Source organism: Sycon ciliatum, chromosome 2 (assembly GCF_964019385.1).
Source record: "Sycon ciliatum chromosome 2, ocSycCili1.1, whole genome shotgun sequence".
Lineage (NCBI taxonomy): Eukaryota > Metazoa > Porifera > Calcarea > Leucosolenida > Sycettidae > Sycon > Sycon ciliatum.
In genome coordinates, this window is record NC_088644.1 from 41,104,155 (window position 1) to 41,122,119 (window position 17,965).

The 17,965-nt window shown below is 43.2% G+C and overlaps 1 protein-coding gene across 1 annotated transcript in view; it reads left to right on the forward strand.

The window, feature by feature from the left end:
- The window catches only part of LOC135810112 (low-density lipoprotein receptor-related protein 1B-like), a 45,970-nt gene that overhangs the window by 20,743 nt on the left and 7,262 nt on the right, over nucleotides 1–17,965 (forward strand). Inside the window, exons 3-6 of the mRNA XM_065323575.1 lie at nucleotides 2,411–2,713; nucleotides 3,989–4,294; nucleotides 15,324–15,626; nucleotides 16,896–17,201. Of these exons, the coding sequence (XP_065179647.1) occupies nucleotides 2,411–2,713; nucleotides 3,989–4,294; nucleotides 15,324–15,626; nucleotides 16,896–17,201 (1,218 nt within the window). The remainder of the gene's footprint in view (nucleotides 1–2,410; nucleotides 2,714–3,988; nucleotides 4,295–15,323; nucleotides 15,627–16,895; nucleotides 17,202–17,965) is intronic.

The following is a 17,965-nucleotide window of genomic DNA, read 5'->3' on the forward strand; positions in this document are numbered from 1 at the left end:
GTTCGAGTCCTGGTGGGTCTGGTGTTTTTTTCTCTTTTCAGGCAGTTCACTTCCCCGACTGATCCTTTGAATTTGAAGTTCTCCCAATCCTTTCCAAATTATTATTATTATTATTAAAGAGAAATGGAGTGAGAAGAAACAACACCTATGAAAAATGATAATCCTAGCACTAAGGAAAAACTGCGAAAGCACTTAACGAACTTGTAAAGACTACTAGTATACTGTGACACAAGATATGACACCATGGCCAACCAGGGCCAAACAGACAGAACAAGCTGCTACTAGAACAATTTCAAACGAATAATGCTGTCCTTCTGGACACACAGATTAGGCTTATGAATACGTTGACAAACAGCTTCTAACACACTCAACTGCAACTTATAACCATGACGAGCACGGCACAAAACAGAAAAAGAAGAATCAGAATACACCTTGCAGCAATCAGGACGAGATACAAGATGCTTATACACTGATGACTTCCTACTAGAAAACACACGCTCGCACCCACTCTTACTCACACAATCATTCTCGCTCTCACACTCACCGGACTCACTGGACTCACTGGTCGAATCCTCCTCAACGACGTCCTGCCTTGGATTATTATTATTATTATTATTATTTAAATAGGCGTCGAGGCAACAATAGTTTTAGAATTGCGATCAACAGAACGAGCTGAACCGACATTTCACAAAAGGCTTTTATTGTTTTCAAAAAACGAGTGGATACGAAGGCAGTGAAGAACATGGAAGAAAGAAAAAATGTGATATGGAAAAAAATGATGAACAAAAAATTGTACTTCGAACTAGTAGTAGCTACGCGCAATCCCTGCATTTTACCTAAACTAAAGCCCGAACCTCAGCTTATACCAGATCTCCGTTTTTTGCTGCCTATTCTCTCTGGCTGGCCCTGCCTCTATCAGTAAAATCGTCTTGTACGCTAAAGGATTTCAAGGCCAACATGAAGCTCGTGGTCTAATAACTGCTAGTTCTTCATCCACATTTGTTTCTCTTTGTCTCCAGTAATGTGTAATATTTATTTATTTTTGCTTTGTTCTTGTTTACTGCCATGGCTGGCTACCGCCCCCCTCCCTCCATACTGGCCTATATTCTCTGGCCACGGGAAGGTGAAATAAATAAATAAATAAATAGTTTTCGCACAACACTCCTCAGGAAGCTACGTTGTACTAATGAAAAACAATCCAGAAAGATACTAATAAAGAGAAATGGAGTGAGAAGAAACAACACCTATGAGAATGATAATCCTAGCACTAAGGTAATAACAGGAAAAACTGCGAAAGCACTTAATTTAACGAACTTGTAAGGACTACTAGTATACTGTGACACAAGATATGACACCATGGCCAACCAGAGCCAAACAGACAGAACAAGCTGCTACTAAAACAATTTCAAACGAATGATGCTGTCCTTCTGGACACACTCGTCCTGATTGCTGCAAGGTTTATTCTGATTCTTCTTTTTCTGTTTTGTGCCGTGCTCGTCATGGTTGTAAGTTGCAGTTGAGTGTGTTAGAAGCTGTTTGTCAACGTATTCATAAGCCTAATCTGTGTGTCCAGAAGGACAGCATTATTCGTTTAAAATTGTTTTAGTAGCAGCTTGTTCTGTCTGTTTGGCTCTGGTTGGCCATGGTGTCATATCTTGTGTCACAGTATACTAGTAGTCCTTACAAGTTCGTTAAGTGCTTTCGCAGTTTTTCCTGTTATTACCTTAGTGCTAGGATTATCATTTTCATAGGTGTTGTTTCTTCTCACTCCATTTCTCTTTATTAGTATCTTTCTGGATTGTTTTTCATTAGTACAACGTAGCTTCCTGAGGAGTGTTATGCGAAAACTAGTTCAAAGTACAATTTTTTGTTCATCATTTTTTCCATATCACATTTTTTCTTTCTTCCATGTTCTTCACTGCCTTCGTATCCACTCGTTTTTTGAAAACAATAAAAGCCTTTGTGAAATGTCGGTTCAGCTCGTTCTGTTGATCGCAATTCTAAAATTATTATTATTATTATTCAAATTTTGAATCGGGCAATCCCCACAACTATAATCATACTGAGCAATAAAACAGGACTACTTCTGAAGTAGGTTATTACAAGCAAACAAATAAAAGCCCAGTGATATACCACCACTCTCAATTATATAAATTTTCTCGTGCAAGCGAAATTGCTTCTGAATTTAGAAAGGGAATATTATTATATCAACCTTGGTGGAAGACAGCTCCACAGCTTAGTGATTGTATGCAGAAAGAGAGAAGAAGAGATGCGACTATGAGAATTGAAACAGTTTGTTGGTCTGTGTGCCCTGGAAGCTATAGTCAGTATGTGTGACCACGTCACCTGGGCTTATTCTTTAAAAACCTCAATAATAAGTCCCTCCCGCTGCTTTCCTTTACCTCCGCAGGATCTGGTGTAACCACCTGGACCAAGAAGTGCTATACCTCCAATGACACATCCCAGATCGATTGCGGAACCCAGAACTCCACGTGCAAGACGGATGGGTTCGGACACGCATACTGCAGGAGATGCTGCAATGGAACTGACTGCAACGACGACACTCCTCCAAGTGCCTTATCCTATGTACAATCTCTGAAGACATGCCAAGTGACCACGGGCACATGTACTGGCACCACCTACAACTGCCTAGAGAGAACAGAGTGGTGCGATTCCTACTGCCTGTCAGGGTCCGATTATGACATCGTTAATGGTATGCCGCTTGGGTTATTATTGTTAGCATGAGTGCATAACATCACAGAGTATAGAGCTTTTAAAGCCCTGTGTGTATCTGTCGGCTAAGAAAAGGAATATATGGTTGAGAGTTGAGAGTAACTGTCCACCACCGTAACTAGATAATTATCGCTCAACATTTGAGTTTAAATATTGGACCTGAAGGGGTTGGCGAATTCTGCTCGGGATACTGGCAAACATTATTTTCATCTTAGTCAATCTGATATTATTTCAATTTATTTGCTCTCAAAAGACCATTATTCTGCTTCTCTTTTACTCTATGATGTATCCAAAAATGTATCCATATGTCATGTGATGAACACAAGAAACTAGGGTAAAACAGACAAATGCTAGTGACGCAGCCAGCGTAGGCTGCGTTTACAATTACACGACCACGCAGGCACGCACGGCGTCCCGTTTTCCGTTTTCGATCCTGTATTTCTTCATAGACTCCTTTCCGTTTTGGTGCCTTCGTACGGTTACAGCTGATCCGAGCCTGATCTTCATTTTTATCGTTCATATGTATCGTGTTCGCGCTTGTATAGTATTAGTAAGTTGCGGCCACTTGAAAGTACGAAGAACACAATTTTACAAACTCAGAAGCTCCATAAAGCATCACCGCAAAGTGAATTTTATCCCCGGATCTCAAAGCAAAATATGCAGACTTTGAGAGCATAATGCGAGCTATCATGGAAGAATATGATTTCGCGAGCATAATCCGAAGGAGCCTACACCTCGTGAGCCTGTTGCTGGAGCACGTCTGGATGTTGAACATCTGGTTTAGTTCGTGGACTCTACCGCATGACTTGTGCCCTACTGGTTTCCATATCTTCAATTCTAAAATTCCTTGGCTCACCATCTGAGTTCGAACTATAATCATACTGAGCAATAAAACAGGACTACTCCTGAAGTAGTTTATTCGAAGTAAACAATTAAAAGCCCAGTGATATACCACCATGCTCAATTATATACTCAAGTAATAAATTATTTTTCTCGTGTCAGCAAAATTGCTGCTGAATGTAGAAAGGGAATCTAGGAATGTCAGCCTTGGTGGAAGGCAGCTCCATAGCTTAGCGATTGTATGCAGAAAGAGAGAAGAAGAGACGCGACAATGAGAATTGAAACAGTTTGTTTGCGCGGTGTGCCCTGGAAGAGATTAAGGACTATAGCCAGTGTGTATTACCACGTCACCTGGGTTTATTCCTCAAAAACTTCAATAATGAGTCCCTCCCGCTGTTTTCCTTTACCTCTGCAGGAGCTGGTGTAACCACCTGGACCAAGAAGTGCTATTCTTCCGCTGACACCTTCCAGATTGATTGCGGAACCCAGAACTCCGCGTGCAAGACGGATAGCGCGTCCAGACACACATACTGCAGGAAATGCTGCACTGGAAGTGACTGCAAGGACGCCACTCCACCCAGTGCCGTATCCTATCTACAATCTCGGAAGACATGCCAAGTGACCACGGGCACATGTACTGGCAGCACCTACAACTGCAAAGAGAGAACAGAGTTGTGCGATTCCTACTGCCTGTCAGGGTCCAATTATGTCGGGGTTGATGGTAAGCCGTTTGGGTTATTTATTTATTTATTTTTATTTATTTCACCTTCCCGTGGCCAGAGAATATAGGCCAATATGGAGGGAGGGGGGCGGTAGCCAGCCATGGCAGTAAACAAAAACAAAGCAAAAATAAATAAATATTACACATTACTGGAGGCAAAGAGAAACAAATGTGGATGAAGAACTAGCAGTTATTAGAACACGAGCTTCATGTTGGCCTTGAAATCCTTTAGCGTACAAGACGATTTTACTGATAGAGGCAGGGCCAGCCAGAGAGAATAAGCAGCAAAAAACGGAGATCTGGTATAAGCTGAGGTTCGGGCTTTAGGTAAAGTGCAGGGATTGCGCGTAGGACGAGTGGGAAGAAACCAGTTATATTTACGCAAGTGTGGCCGGGCTTTGTCAAGACGAATAGAATGAACAACAATACACAGTTTTCGATCCGCTTGACTAGAGATAGGGAAGGTGTTAAACATATCATACAGCTCGGCAGAAGGAAAGTATGATGGTTTGCGGAAAAGGACTTTGAGTATCCTCTTATTGTGGACTTCCAGGGTACTCATTAACGATTTACTAAGTAGGGATGACCAGGCGGTTGAGCAATAGAGAAAAATGGGGAGAATATAGCAATGATAAAAAAGGCGAATGCATTCAAGCGGTAGGTGGGAGCAGTGAGACACGAGGTAGCCAACAGCTTTACTGACTTTGCTACAGATATAGTCGACATGTCTACTAAACGATAAGTCTGAGTCAATGACCAAACCAAGATGTTTGTGTTGTTTTACCACTGTGAGGTCTGTGAGGGATCCGGGAAGAGTGAATGCATAGGTTGGCTCTGAGTTCGGCAGGAATAATATCTCAGTCTTGGCGATATTAGGTCTTAGTCTCCAGGTAGTCATCCACTGATGGACTTCGTTGATACCGCGCTGGAGACTGTCTCGCAGCCTGTCTAGACACTCATTGAACCGGAGCAGTGCAGTATCGTCAGCAAATAAGGACACACCTTCAACATGACTAGGAAGATCATTTATATACACTAGGAAAAGGAGGGGCCCTAGGATGGATCCCTGGGGCACTCCGGACAGAACAGGTGAAGCATCTGAGAGACTTCCACCTACAAAGACAACTTGCGTTCTGTCGGATAGGTAGTCTGTAATCCACTCCAGCGCTGAGTCACACACACCGAAAACTTTGGAAAGTTTAGCAAGTAATGCACGGTGCCACACGGTGTCGAAAGCATTCTCGAGGTCGAAAAAGCACATGGCAACTTTCCGCCCCATATGACGATGGTCGGCAATGTTTTGGATCAGCTTGGTGAGCTGTAGAGCGGTCGAGTCACCACGACGAAACCCAGATTGCGCGGGATCCAGAGCAGGAGAAATATGATTATACAATTGATTGAAGAAGAGCCGTTCGCAAAGTTTGGAAATACAGGACAGGAGGGAAATTGGGCGATAGTTACTAGCTTGAGATTTGCTGCCTTTGCACTTGTAAATAGGCACAATTTTAGCCAGTTTCCAGTCAGTAGGGAACTTGCCTGTGGTAAAGGAGAGGTTAAATAGGCGGCTAAGTGGAAAAGAAATCGCAGGAGCTAGCTTCTTTATCATATTGTTCGTGATACCGTCTAGCCCTGGCGCTTTCCCAGATTTCAGGTTTGAGATGGCTTTACGAACATCTGCTGTAGTGATATGAACGCGGGTGAATTGGCGAGTAAGACGAGTGTCATATTGGAGAGGGGGTATTACTAAACGTGGGTCATCAGGCACCGCGACAGAGGTAAACTGCTTGTTGAGGATGGTTGCTGTCGGACACCAGCAGCCCATCAGGGCTTGCAATGTCAGGGATGCCAGGTTTTACTTTGTGCGATCGCTGACTGCGGACAAACTGGTGAAGCGTAGTGCTGCCTGAGGTAAGTGTTGTTTTGATTGAACGAATGTACTGGCGGTGGCACCAGCGGGAGAGATGTCTCACCTGGTTCCGCTGTGCCTTATATGCTGATAGGTTGTAGTCCGTAGGGAATTTCTTGGAGAGGCTGAATAGGTCACGCTTCAACTTGATAGCCTTGCGTAGTTCAGTGGAAACCCATGGATGATATTTGCGTGTAGACCCTGGGGTTGAGGGAGTTCGATTTGGTTTGCGGGAGCTATGAAGGGGAACATACTTGGACAGCACAGTCTGGAGGACACTGTGCAGGTTACTAGGTGCACTGTCCACGTCTGAGGATATTAATGAGTTCCAAGGTACTGAGTCTAAGTCTGCATTGACCGCCTCCCACACAGCAGGTGTGACGTGTCGGAGATCGAAAGACATAGAGTTAGGCTCCTGAGCTTGAGACGTTATTTCGCGGGGAGACTGAGGCAGGGGGATGTCGAACTGGCAGTACACAATGGCATGGTCTGAGGCGCCCAGAGGGCAGTCAGTTTCGACGCAAGACGAGAGATTGGCACGGTTACTAAATACCAAATCCAAGCAGGCTTGGACACCAGAGGGTGACGTGTATGTACATGTGTTGACGAGTTGGTGAAGACCAAATGGACTGAGCGTGCGATACAATTCAGCACCGGCAGTATTGGTGGAATCTGTCGAACACCATGACGTGTGCTTGCTGTTAAAATCACCTGTCAAGATAACGTGAGAAGATGAAAGAGGAAGAGTAATGAGTACGTCTTCGAGAGTCTGGCAGTACCTTGCTATATCTGTTGGCTTAGCAGAAGGTGGACGATAACTGCAGCAGAGGAGGATCGGCTCAGCTGCAGCCGGATACGGCTGGATTTGAACCCAAACGGCTTCGCACCCATCGCGAGCTAGATCGGGACGCATGGCAACAGACTTAAACTTATTCTGTCGAACAAGGATAGCGACACCACCATAACCTCTTGCACTTGTCCCGGACTTATTCTCTGCAGTTAATATTGTTAGCATGAGTGCACAACGTCACAGAGTGTGAAGCGTACCACCCTGTGTGTACCTATAGGGGTCTGCAAATTCTGCTCGGGAAAAAAATTGCCAAAAATTGTTTATAAGAGCTATGAAGAGTATGAATGGCGGCATTATGCTGCAGACATCACCACGCAATATGACAACTAATACTTGGTAGATGTGTAAATGTGTTTGTGTCCAGAATCGATTTCCAGGGGCCGATCATCAGTGGAAACACCGTACTAAAGTGATCAGGCCGGCGGTAGGCACGGGCGGATAATGCTAGCATAATAACTAGCATAATGACCCATGTGGGGAAGACCGGCACTGCCCTAGCATAAAGTTTCCAAATGTTTACCTTGTCTAGCACAATCGATGTTTGAAACTAGCACTACGTCCAGTCTGTTGGTACGAGTGTAAAAAGTAGCGCTACTTTTAGAGCGCAGAGACCTTTAGGGTTTTACGTCGGGCCCTAGACGACGGCTACTTTGGCCAACCGGACAACGAAGAAGTTGTGACCAAAGAGAGTGATTTTATTTCTTGCGCATGCGTATGTAGAATGACGTAATACTCAGTGAGTCAGGTCACTACAGTACTCCCCCGCCAGTGGTGAGGTCGGGAGGAGCGAAGCACGATAAACAAGAAACAAAAAGAGAAGAGAAAGGAAACGCAGCATGTACAAGGCGGAAAGGCAAAAATATAATAATATGATACATATGTACAAGCGAAAACGCTGCGTGTGTGAAATTTGTTAACATCGTGGCACAAATGCTGAAACAAAAATCAGAAAAGCAGGAAAGAGAGACATGCCCTAGACGACGGCTACTTTGGCCAACCGGACAACGAAGAAGTTGTGACCAAAGAGAGTGATTTTATTTCTTGCGCATGCGTATGTAGAATGACGTAATACTCAGTGAGTCAGGTCGCTACAGACCCACAAGGCTGCTCCCTGCGATGCTGGACCGTAGACGGGCGTAGACCGGGACGCAAGCGTACAAAACGGCTGCAATCGAGTGTGAACAGGAGACGGCGTCGTGCGCCGACTACTTCCGATTCGTACTTGGAAATTGTTAGCATTTCGAACACTGCGCTTCCCATGATAACGTCTCTGCTTCGTTCAGGGAATTCAGAATAGGAAGTCTGCTGTACCACCCGCTCTTTTCTTTTTACTTTTAAAAGCGATTATTTGTAACATGGAAATTTGTTCGTTGGCTCACCCGCTGAGTTCCTAAAGCTATTATTCATTTTCTGCTGCCCCGATTATTTCTTTTATTAGTATTAGTATTTTCTTTGCCTTCGCTTTCTTGTTATTGGGCAACTTGCCCGTTAGAATCTGCGAAGTAAAATAAACAACAACGACGACGACGACGACGACGACGACGACGATGACGACGACGACGACGACGACGACGACGACAACAACAACAACAACAACTGCAACAACAACTACAACAACAACAACAACAACAACAACAACAACAACAACAACAACAACAACAACAACAACAACAACAACAACAACAACAACAACAACAACAACAACTCATATATGAGTCTATAATACTTCGAAGTAGACTATAATGATTATTTTAAAATAGACTATCGTCGTGACGACTGAGGAGTATATACATGTATAGCCTGCTTCAAAACGAGTTTATTCAAACAATACGACATGGAAAGAAGGAATAACTATATAACTAAGCTATACAACTGGTTGTTTTAGTGATTCTTACCATGTGACGATGTTCCACTGATGATAAGTTAGTCACGAGAAAACGCTATGGATTTTTTCATAAATAAATTACTGTTTCATATGAAGTACATGTGCATGGTTATGAGTGCACAATAGACCGATTGCCATTTGTACAGATCCACAAAATCTCGTAGAATCCCGTAGATCCATATATAATAGTTGTATTCATTGCTATTGCAGAGGATAAAGGTAAAGATAGAATGTACGTGTGACAAATGTATATGATAAAGATTAGTTCAGAAAACAAATCATGAACAAGGGGGTGTAGGAACTTAGAAGTTGCGACTTCGGCGGTATTAGTCATGAAGTTGGTTGTTCCAATGAGGAACACACACTTCTTGCCGAATTTGACGCTTGACTGACTCACGACTATAATAAATAAACGTTGCATCCGTTGCGTGGCCGATGAGCACCCATTGGCCCACACTCTTCCCCTGTACACCAGGCTGGGTGTCTGCCCAGTGCTGGAAGGAGGGGAATGCAAGCTCCGACTCCTGACATTTAGAATCCGTTCTGGAATCGTCAGTGAGCTGTTGTCGTCCCGAATTGTATTGCAAGGCCCGCCGACAGGCATGACCACTCGAGGTCAATTGTGACGCAACCTTCCCCTCCCCCTGGCCCACAGTGCTTCTGGCGCATGCCGACCGCTTCTAGCCAGCTGCCGACTCTGGAATGGCCTGCCCGACTGTATGAAGTCCATAGTATCTGTCCGTGAATTCAAACGCATGCTACGCGTATTCTACTTCGGTTAAATGTAATGGCTTTCGTAACCTGCTGATGAGACTCGATAGAATCATGCTACGATGACCCGACTTGTAAATTTGAGATCCATTTTTTTCTGCTCGTCTTGACCCTGCCTCCCCTCATTGCTACTTCCGTTTTGGTATTTTTATTTTCATTTATTTTCTCTTCATTTCTGACTCTTCTTACTGGTTGTCATCGCTTTCATAATATTGGGCAGAACTGCCCGTTTGCCATGCGATGTAAAATAAAATAACAACAACAACAACAACAACAACAACAACGACTGCCAGCCGGAGCACACAAGGAGTACGTCGCACCATCCACTCCGCAAACCTGCAAGAAAGCACCACTCCCTGCTCAATACACAGTGATTCCGGGAATTCACCCCTCATCGTCCTCTCCAACTTGTCCCGCCTGCCAGGGCGCACACCTACTCGCGTGCCACTTTCCTCTTTGTTACCGCTGCCACCTGGAATTCTCTCCCCACTGACATTAGAACCACCCAAAATAGTCATTGCTTTGTGTCTCGTGTCCGTACCATCTTTGCCAACACCCGCTTCGAACCCGCTGGTTTCATTCCTTCTAGAGTTTCTATAACATAGTAACGAATGTTATGGCTGATTTCTACAGTACGCATTTGTTATAACCCTTCCTCTTCTCAATCTATAATTATAATTTTGCAGATATATTCCCAGTAAGCCATGAACGGAGACCCCCTCGACTTAGGCCTCGGCCTTTGGGGAATCCATGAATAAACAAATAAATCAGTTGAGCTTGAGTAGGCTGGGGAAGATTGTGCCTGAAAAGCACCACTTTTATACTGCTCTCCAGGCCAAACCATCACTAGGGATACAAACTTACAGAGACGCTTTGTTTCCAGCGCGACAAACACCTCGTGAAGCCCCACGTAGCAGCGTGAGTCAGAGTCGCTCATGGAGTTGTGCTAAACAGACGTTGAGAGCCAGTAGCTATTCACAACGCTGTCACGTCCAACAACTAGTCGCACGTCCGCGTTAGGGACAACAACACGAACTTAGAAGTTGCGACTTCAGCAGTATTATTAGTCAAGATGGAAGCAGGACAGACTGGACGTGGAGCAGCACACTGATCTCGACCGAGGCAGTTGGAGTTGCAGGGACGCAGGGCGTAATGGGAGAGATTCGCAAGCGGCAATATCGGAGGTGACAACGGCCAAGTCGTCGGGTCAGGGAAACGGTACCTCGGCAATCAAGTGCCACCTGTCGGGCAGTGCTAGTTGTCGTGAGTGGTATTCCGATGATGTATTCTCTGTTTTGTCGCGTGGTAGGTCTTTGTTACATCTTGCCGTGTTGGAAGCTTTGTACATACGTAAGTTAGACCCTGAGCTTTGTGTTCAGAAGGAGAATGTGTTGTCTTTGCAGTTGTTTGGCACTGTTCGTCGTGAAGGTGCGAAATAGATCTCTTGATATTTCTCTCTTTTTCTTGTCACTACGTTTTTGTCACTTATTGGATTTGCATGCTGTTTTCTTGATTCTTCACATCTATTTTTTCGTGTCACTTCTACACATAATTGGAGTGATATATTTCTGAACTTCTTTTCCTTATAGTTGTAGTCTTTTAGCTTATTTCCATCATTCTCTGTAGTATTTTGACAAAAAGGGAACGAAAACGTTCAATACTTTGACACATGTCCTAATTGGCTGGTGGTGACTCTTGCGTAGATGCATGCGTAGATAATACATTTTTTGTATTATTATTATTTGCAAGAAAGGGTTTGCTCCCCACACCGGAGCTCGCGCTATTCCGCCGACTTTACTTGACACTTGACTGACTCACGACTGCCATCCAGAGCACACGAGAAGTCCATCGAACCTTCGACTCGGCAAACCTGCAAGAAAGCACCACTCCCTGCTCAATACACAGTGTTTCGGGGAATTCACCCCTCATCAGTTGAGCTTGAGTAGGCTGAGGAAGATTGTGCCTGAAGAGCACCACTTATATAGTGCTCTCCAGGCACAAACATCACCAGGGATACAAACTTACAGAGACGCTGCGTTTCCAGCGCGACAAACACCTCGTGAACACCAGATAGCAGCGTGAGTCAGTGTCGCTCCATGGACTTCTGGTGTGCTCTGGATGGCAGTCGTGAGTCAGTCAAGTGTCAAGTAAAGTCGGCGGAATAGCGCGAGCTCCGGTGTGGGGAGCAAACCCTTTCTTGCAAATCATCGCCGAAGTCGCAACCACTACTTCGTATTATTATTATTATTATTATTATTAAAGAGAAATGGAGTGAGAAGAAACAACACCTATGAAAATGATAATCCTAGCACTAAGGTAATAACAGGAAAAACTGCGAAAGCACTTAACGAACTTGTAAAGACTACTAGTATACTGTGACACAAGATATGACACCATGGCCAAACAAACAGAACAAGCTGCTACTAGAACAATTTCAAACGAATAATGCTGTCCTTCTGGACACACAGATTAGGCTTATGAATACGTTGACAAACAGCTTCTAACACACTCAACTGCAACTTATAACCATGACGAGCACGGCACAAAACAGAAAAAGAAGAATCAGAATACACCTTGCAGCAATCAGGACGAGATACAAGATGCTTATACATGTACACTGATGACTTCCTACTAGAAAACACACGCTCGCACCCACTCTTACTCACACAATCATTCTCGCTCTCACACTCACCGGACTCACTGGACTCACTGGTCGAATCCTCCTCAACGACGTCCTACCTTGGATTATTATTATTATTATTTTTTTTTTTTTAAAGAGGTCGGAGGCGGATAATACTTTAAAACGAAGGTAAGTTATGGGTCGCAAATATCCACGCAAACACACATCCAGTCATAATAAGGCACTTGTCATAAGTATCCGAACGTTTTCGGTCCCTTCTCATCAAGGATTATACAGGGAATGGCTCAAGCTGGAAAGACTAAAACTTATATAGCGTACAGAAAGAAAATGTGTTGTCGCTACAATTGTTTGGTGTTACTCCTCGTCGAGGTGGTAACAATGTAACTTAATTTGCTCACTATGTTGTTGTCACTATTATTATTTTCCTTCGAGTTTTGTGTCGTGCTAAACTTGATAATTTTCCACCTTGTCACGAGTGTTCTTTACGCTATATAAGTTTTAGTCTTTCCAGCTTGAGCCATTCCCTGTATAATCCTTGATGAGAAGGGACCGAAAACGTTCGGATACTTATGACAAGTGCCTTATTATGACTGGATGTGTGTTTGCGTGGATATTTGCGACCCATTATTATTATTATTAACAATTATTCGCTCAATCTTCATGTAGTCATGCACCTTACATTTACGAACACGGGCCTGAATACGTTTAGGTGTTACGCCATGTTTAAGACAATCACGCAAAAAAGAGTGATTACAAAGAACATTGTTAAGACGGCCGCGACACTGCAGCGCATTGTTGAGAATTTCAATCTCAGATCTATCATGTCTCCTCTTCAAATAATTAAAAAGCTTCCGTGGAGATAAAAATGTAATCAACGCAATAAATAGAGTAAGCTGCGCACTCAGTACAAACACCATAAGCAAAACTTGTTTTCATGTATAATAAATAAGCTTGTTCCTAAACGTTTTCGTCGCCAATGTTCTTTGTAATCACTCTTTTTTGCGTGATTGTCTTAAACATGGCGTAACACCTAAACGTATTCAGGCCCGTGTTCGTAAATGTAAGGTGCATGATTATTATTATTATTATTATTATTATTATTATTATTATTATTTAAATAGGCGTCGAGGCGACAATAGTTTTAGAATTGCGATCAACAGAACGAGCTGAACCGACATTTCACAAAGGCTTTTATTGTTTTCAAAAAACGAGTGGATACGAAGGCAGTGAAGAACATGGAAGAAAGAAAAAATGTGATATGGAAAAAAATGATGAACAAAAAATTGTACTTCGAACTAGTAGCTACGCGCAATCCCTGCACTTTACCTAAACTAAAGCCCGAACCTCAGCTTATACCAGATCTCCGTTTTTTGCTGCCTATTCTCTCTGGCTGGCCCTGCCTCTATCAGTAAAATCGTCTTGTACGCTAAAGGATTTCAAGGCCAACATGAAGCTCATGGTCTAATAACTGCTAGTGCTTCATCCACCTTTGTTTCTCTTTGTCTCCAGTAATGTGTAATATTTATTTATTTTTGCTTTGTTCTTGTTTACTGCCATGGCTGGCTACCGCCCCCTCCCTCCATATTGGCCTATATTCTCTGGCCACGGGAAGGTGAAATAAATAAATAAATAAATAAATAGTTTTCGCACAACACTCCTCAGGAAGCTACGTTGTACTAATGAAAAACAATCCAGAAAGATACTAATAAAGAGAAATGGAGTGAGAAGAAACAACACCTATGAGAATGATAATCCTAGCACTAAGGTAATAACAGGAAAAACTGCGAAAGCACTTAATTTAACGAACTTGTAAGGACTACTAGTATACTGTGACACAAGATATGACACCATGGCCAACCAGAGCCAAACAGACAGAACAAGCTGCTACTAAAACAATTTCAAACGAATGATGCTGTCCTTCTGGACACACTCGTCCTGATTGCTGCAAGGTTTATTCTGATTCTTCTTTTTCTGTTTTGTGCCGTGCTCGTCATGGTTGTAAGTTGCAGTTGAGTGTGTTAGAAGCTGTTTGTCAACGTATTCATAAGCCTAATCTGTGTGTCCAGAAGGACAGCATTATTCGTTTAAAATTGTTTTAGTAGCAGCTTGTTCTGTCTGTTTGGCTCTGGTTGGCCATGGTGTCATATCTTGTGTCACAGTATACTAGTAGTCCTTACAAGTTCGTTAAGTGCTTTCGCAGTTTTTCCTGTTATTACCTTAGTGCTAGGATTATCATTTTCATAGGTGTTGTTTCTTCTCACTCCATTTCTCTTTATTAGTATCTTTCTGGATTGTTTTTCATTAGTACAACGTAGCTTCCTGAGGAGTGTTATGCGAAAACTAGTTGTATTGTATTGTATTGTATTGTATTTATTTAAAAGGATTCTCCAAAAGCAAATGGATGCTTATCACGGAAGTTCAAAGTACAATTTTTTGTTCATCATTTTTTCCATATCACATTTTTTCTTTCTTCCATGTTCTTCACTGCCTTCGTATCCACTCGTTTTTTGAAAACAATAAAAGCCTTTGTGAAATGTCGGTTCAGCTCGTTCTGTTGATCGCAATTCTAAAATTATTATTATTATTATTCAAATTTTGAATCGGGCAATCCCCACAACTATAATCATACTGAGCAATAAAACAGGACTACTTCTGAAGTAGGTTATTACAAGCAAACAAATAAAAGCCCAGTGATATACCACCACTCTCAATTATATAATTTTTCTCGTGCAAGCGAAATTGCTTCTGAATTTAGAAAGGGAATATTATTATATCAGCCTTGGTGGAAGACAGCTCCACAGCTTAGTGATTGTATGCAGAAAGAGAGAAGAAGAGATGCGACTATGAGAATTGAAACAGTTTGTTGGTCTGTGTGCCCTGGAAGCTATAGTCAGTATGTGTGACCACGTCACCTGGGCTTATTCTTTAAAACCCTCAATAATAAGTCCCTCCCGCTGCTTTCCTTTACCTCCGCAGGATCTGGTGTAACCACCTGGACCAAGAAGTGCTATACCTCCAATGACACATCCCAGATCGATTGTGGAACCCAGAACTCCACGTGCAAGACGGATGGGTTCGGACACGCATACTGCAGGAGATGCTGCAATGGAACTGACTGCAACGACGACACTCCTCCAAGTGCCTTATCCTATGTACAATCTCTGAAGACATGCCAAGTGACCACGGGCACATGTACTGGCACCACCTACAACTGCCTAGAGAGAACAGAGTGGTGCGATTCCTACTGCCTGTCAGGGTCCGATTATGACATCGTTAATGGTATGCCGCTTGGGTTATTATTGTTAGCATGAGTGCATAACATCACAGAGTATAGAGCTTTTAAAGCCCTGTGTGTATCTGTCGGCTAAGAAAAGGAATATATGGTTGAGAGTTGAGAGTAACTGTCCACCACCGTAACTAGATAATTATCGCTCAACATTTGAGTTTAAATATTGGACCTGAAGGGGTTGGCGAATTCTGCTCGGGATACTGGCAAACATTATTTTCATCTTAGTCAATCTGATATTATTTCAATTTATTTGCTCTCAAAAGACCATTATTCTGCTTCTCTTTTACTCTATGATGTATCCAAAAATGTATCCATATGTCATGTGATGAACACAAGAAACTAGGGTAAAACAGACAAATGCTAGTGACGCAGCCAGCGTAGGCTGCGTTTACAATTACACGACCACGCAGGCACGCACGGCGTCCCGTTTTCCGTTTTCGATCCTGTATTTCTTCATAGACTCCTTTCCGTTTTGGTGCCTTCGTACGGTTACAGCTGATCCGAGCCTGATCTTCATTTTTATCGTTCATATGTATCGTGTTCGCGCTTCTATAGTAAGTTGCGGCCACTTGAAAGTACGAAGAACACAATTTTACAAACTCAGAAGCTCCATAAAGCATCACCGCAAAGTGAATTTTATCCCCGGATCTCAAAGCAAAATATGCAGACTTTGAGAGCATAATGCGAGCTATCATGGAAGAATATGATTTCGCGAGCATAATCCGAAGGAGCCTACACCTCGTGAGCCTGTTGCTGGAGCACGTCTGGATGTTGAACATCTGGTTTAGTTCGTGGACTCTACCGCATGACTTGTGCCCTACTGGTTTCCATATCTTCAATTCTAAAATTCCTTGGCTCACCATCTGAGTTCGAACTATAATCATACTGAGCAATAAAACAGGACTACTCCTGAAGTAGTTTATTCGAAGTAAACAATTAAAAGCCCAGTGATATACCACCATGCTCAATTATATACTCAAGTAATAAATTATTTTTCTCGTGTCAGCAAAATTGCTGCTGAATGTAGAAAGGGAATCTAGGGATGTCAGCCTTGGTGGAAGGCAGCTCCATAGCTTAGCGATTGTATGCAGAAAGAGAGAAGAAGAGACGCGACAATGAGAATTGAAACAGTTTGTTTGCGCGGTGTGCCCTGGAAGAGATTAAGGACTATAGCCAGTGTGTATTACCACGTCACCTGGGTTTATTCCTCAAAAACTTCAATAATGAGTCCCTCCCGCTGTTTTCCTTTACCTCTGCAGGAGCTGGTGTAACCACCTGGACCAAGAAGTGCTATTCTTCCGCTGACACCTTCCAGATTGATTGCGGAACCCAGAACTCCGCGTGCAAGACGGATAGCGCGTCCAGACACACATACTGCAGGAAATGCTGCACTGGAAGTGACTGCAAGGACGCCACTCCACCCAGTGCCGTATCCTATCTACAATCTCGGAAGACATGCCAAGTGACCACGGGCACATGTACTGGCAGCACCTACAACTGCAAAGAGAGAACAGAGTTGTGCGATTCCTACTGCCTGTCAGGGTCCAATTATGTCGGGGTTGATGGTAAGCCGTTTGGGTTATTTATTTATTTATTTTTATTTATTTCACCTTCCCGTGGCCAGAGAATATAGGCCAATATGGAGGGAGGGGGCGGTAGCCAACCATGGCAGTAAACAAAAACAAAGCAAAAATAAATAAATATTACACATTACTGGAGGCAAAGAGAAACAAATGTGGATGAAGAACTAGCAGTTATTAGAACACGAGCTTCATGTTGGCCTTGAAATCCTTTAGCGTACAAGACGATTTTACTGATAGAGGCAGGGCCAGCCAGAGAGAATAAGCAGCAAAAAACGGAGATCTGGTATAAGCTGAGGTTCGGGCTTTAGGTAAAGTGCAGGGATTGCGCGTAGGACGAGTGGGAAGAAACCAGTTATATTTACGCAAGTGTGGCCGGGCTTTGTCAAGACGAATAGAATGAACAACAATACACAGTTTTCGATCCGCTTGACTAGAGATAGGGAAGGTGTTAAACATATCATACAGCTCGGCAGAAGGAAAGTATGATGGTTTGCGGAAAAGGACTTTGAGTATCCTCTTATTGTGGACTTCCAGGGTACTCATTAACGATTTACTAAGTAGGGATGACCAGGCGGTTGAGCAATAGAGAAAAATGGGGAGAATATAGCAATGATAAAAAAGGCGAATGCATTCAAGCGGTAGGTGGGAGCAGTGAGACACGAGGTAGCCAACAGCTTTACTGACTTTGCTACAGATATAGTCGACATGTCTACTAAACGATAAGTCTGAGTCAATGACCAAACCAA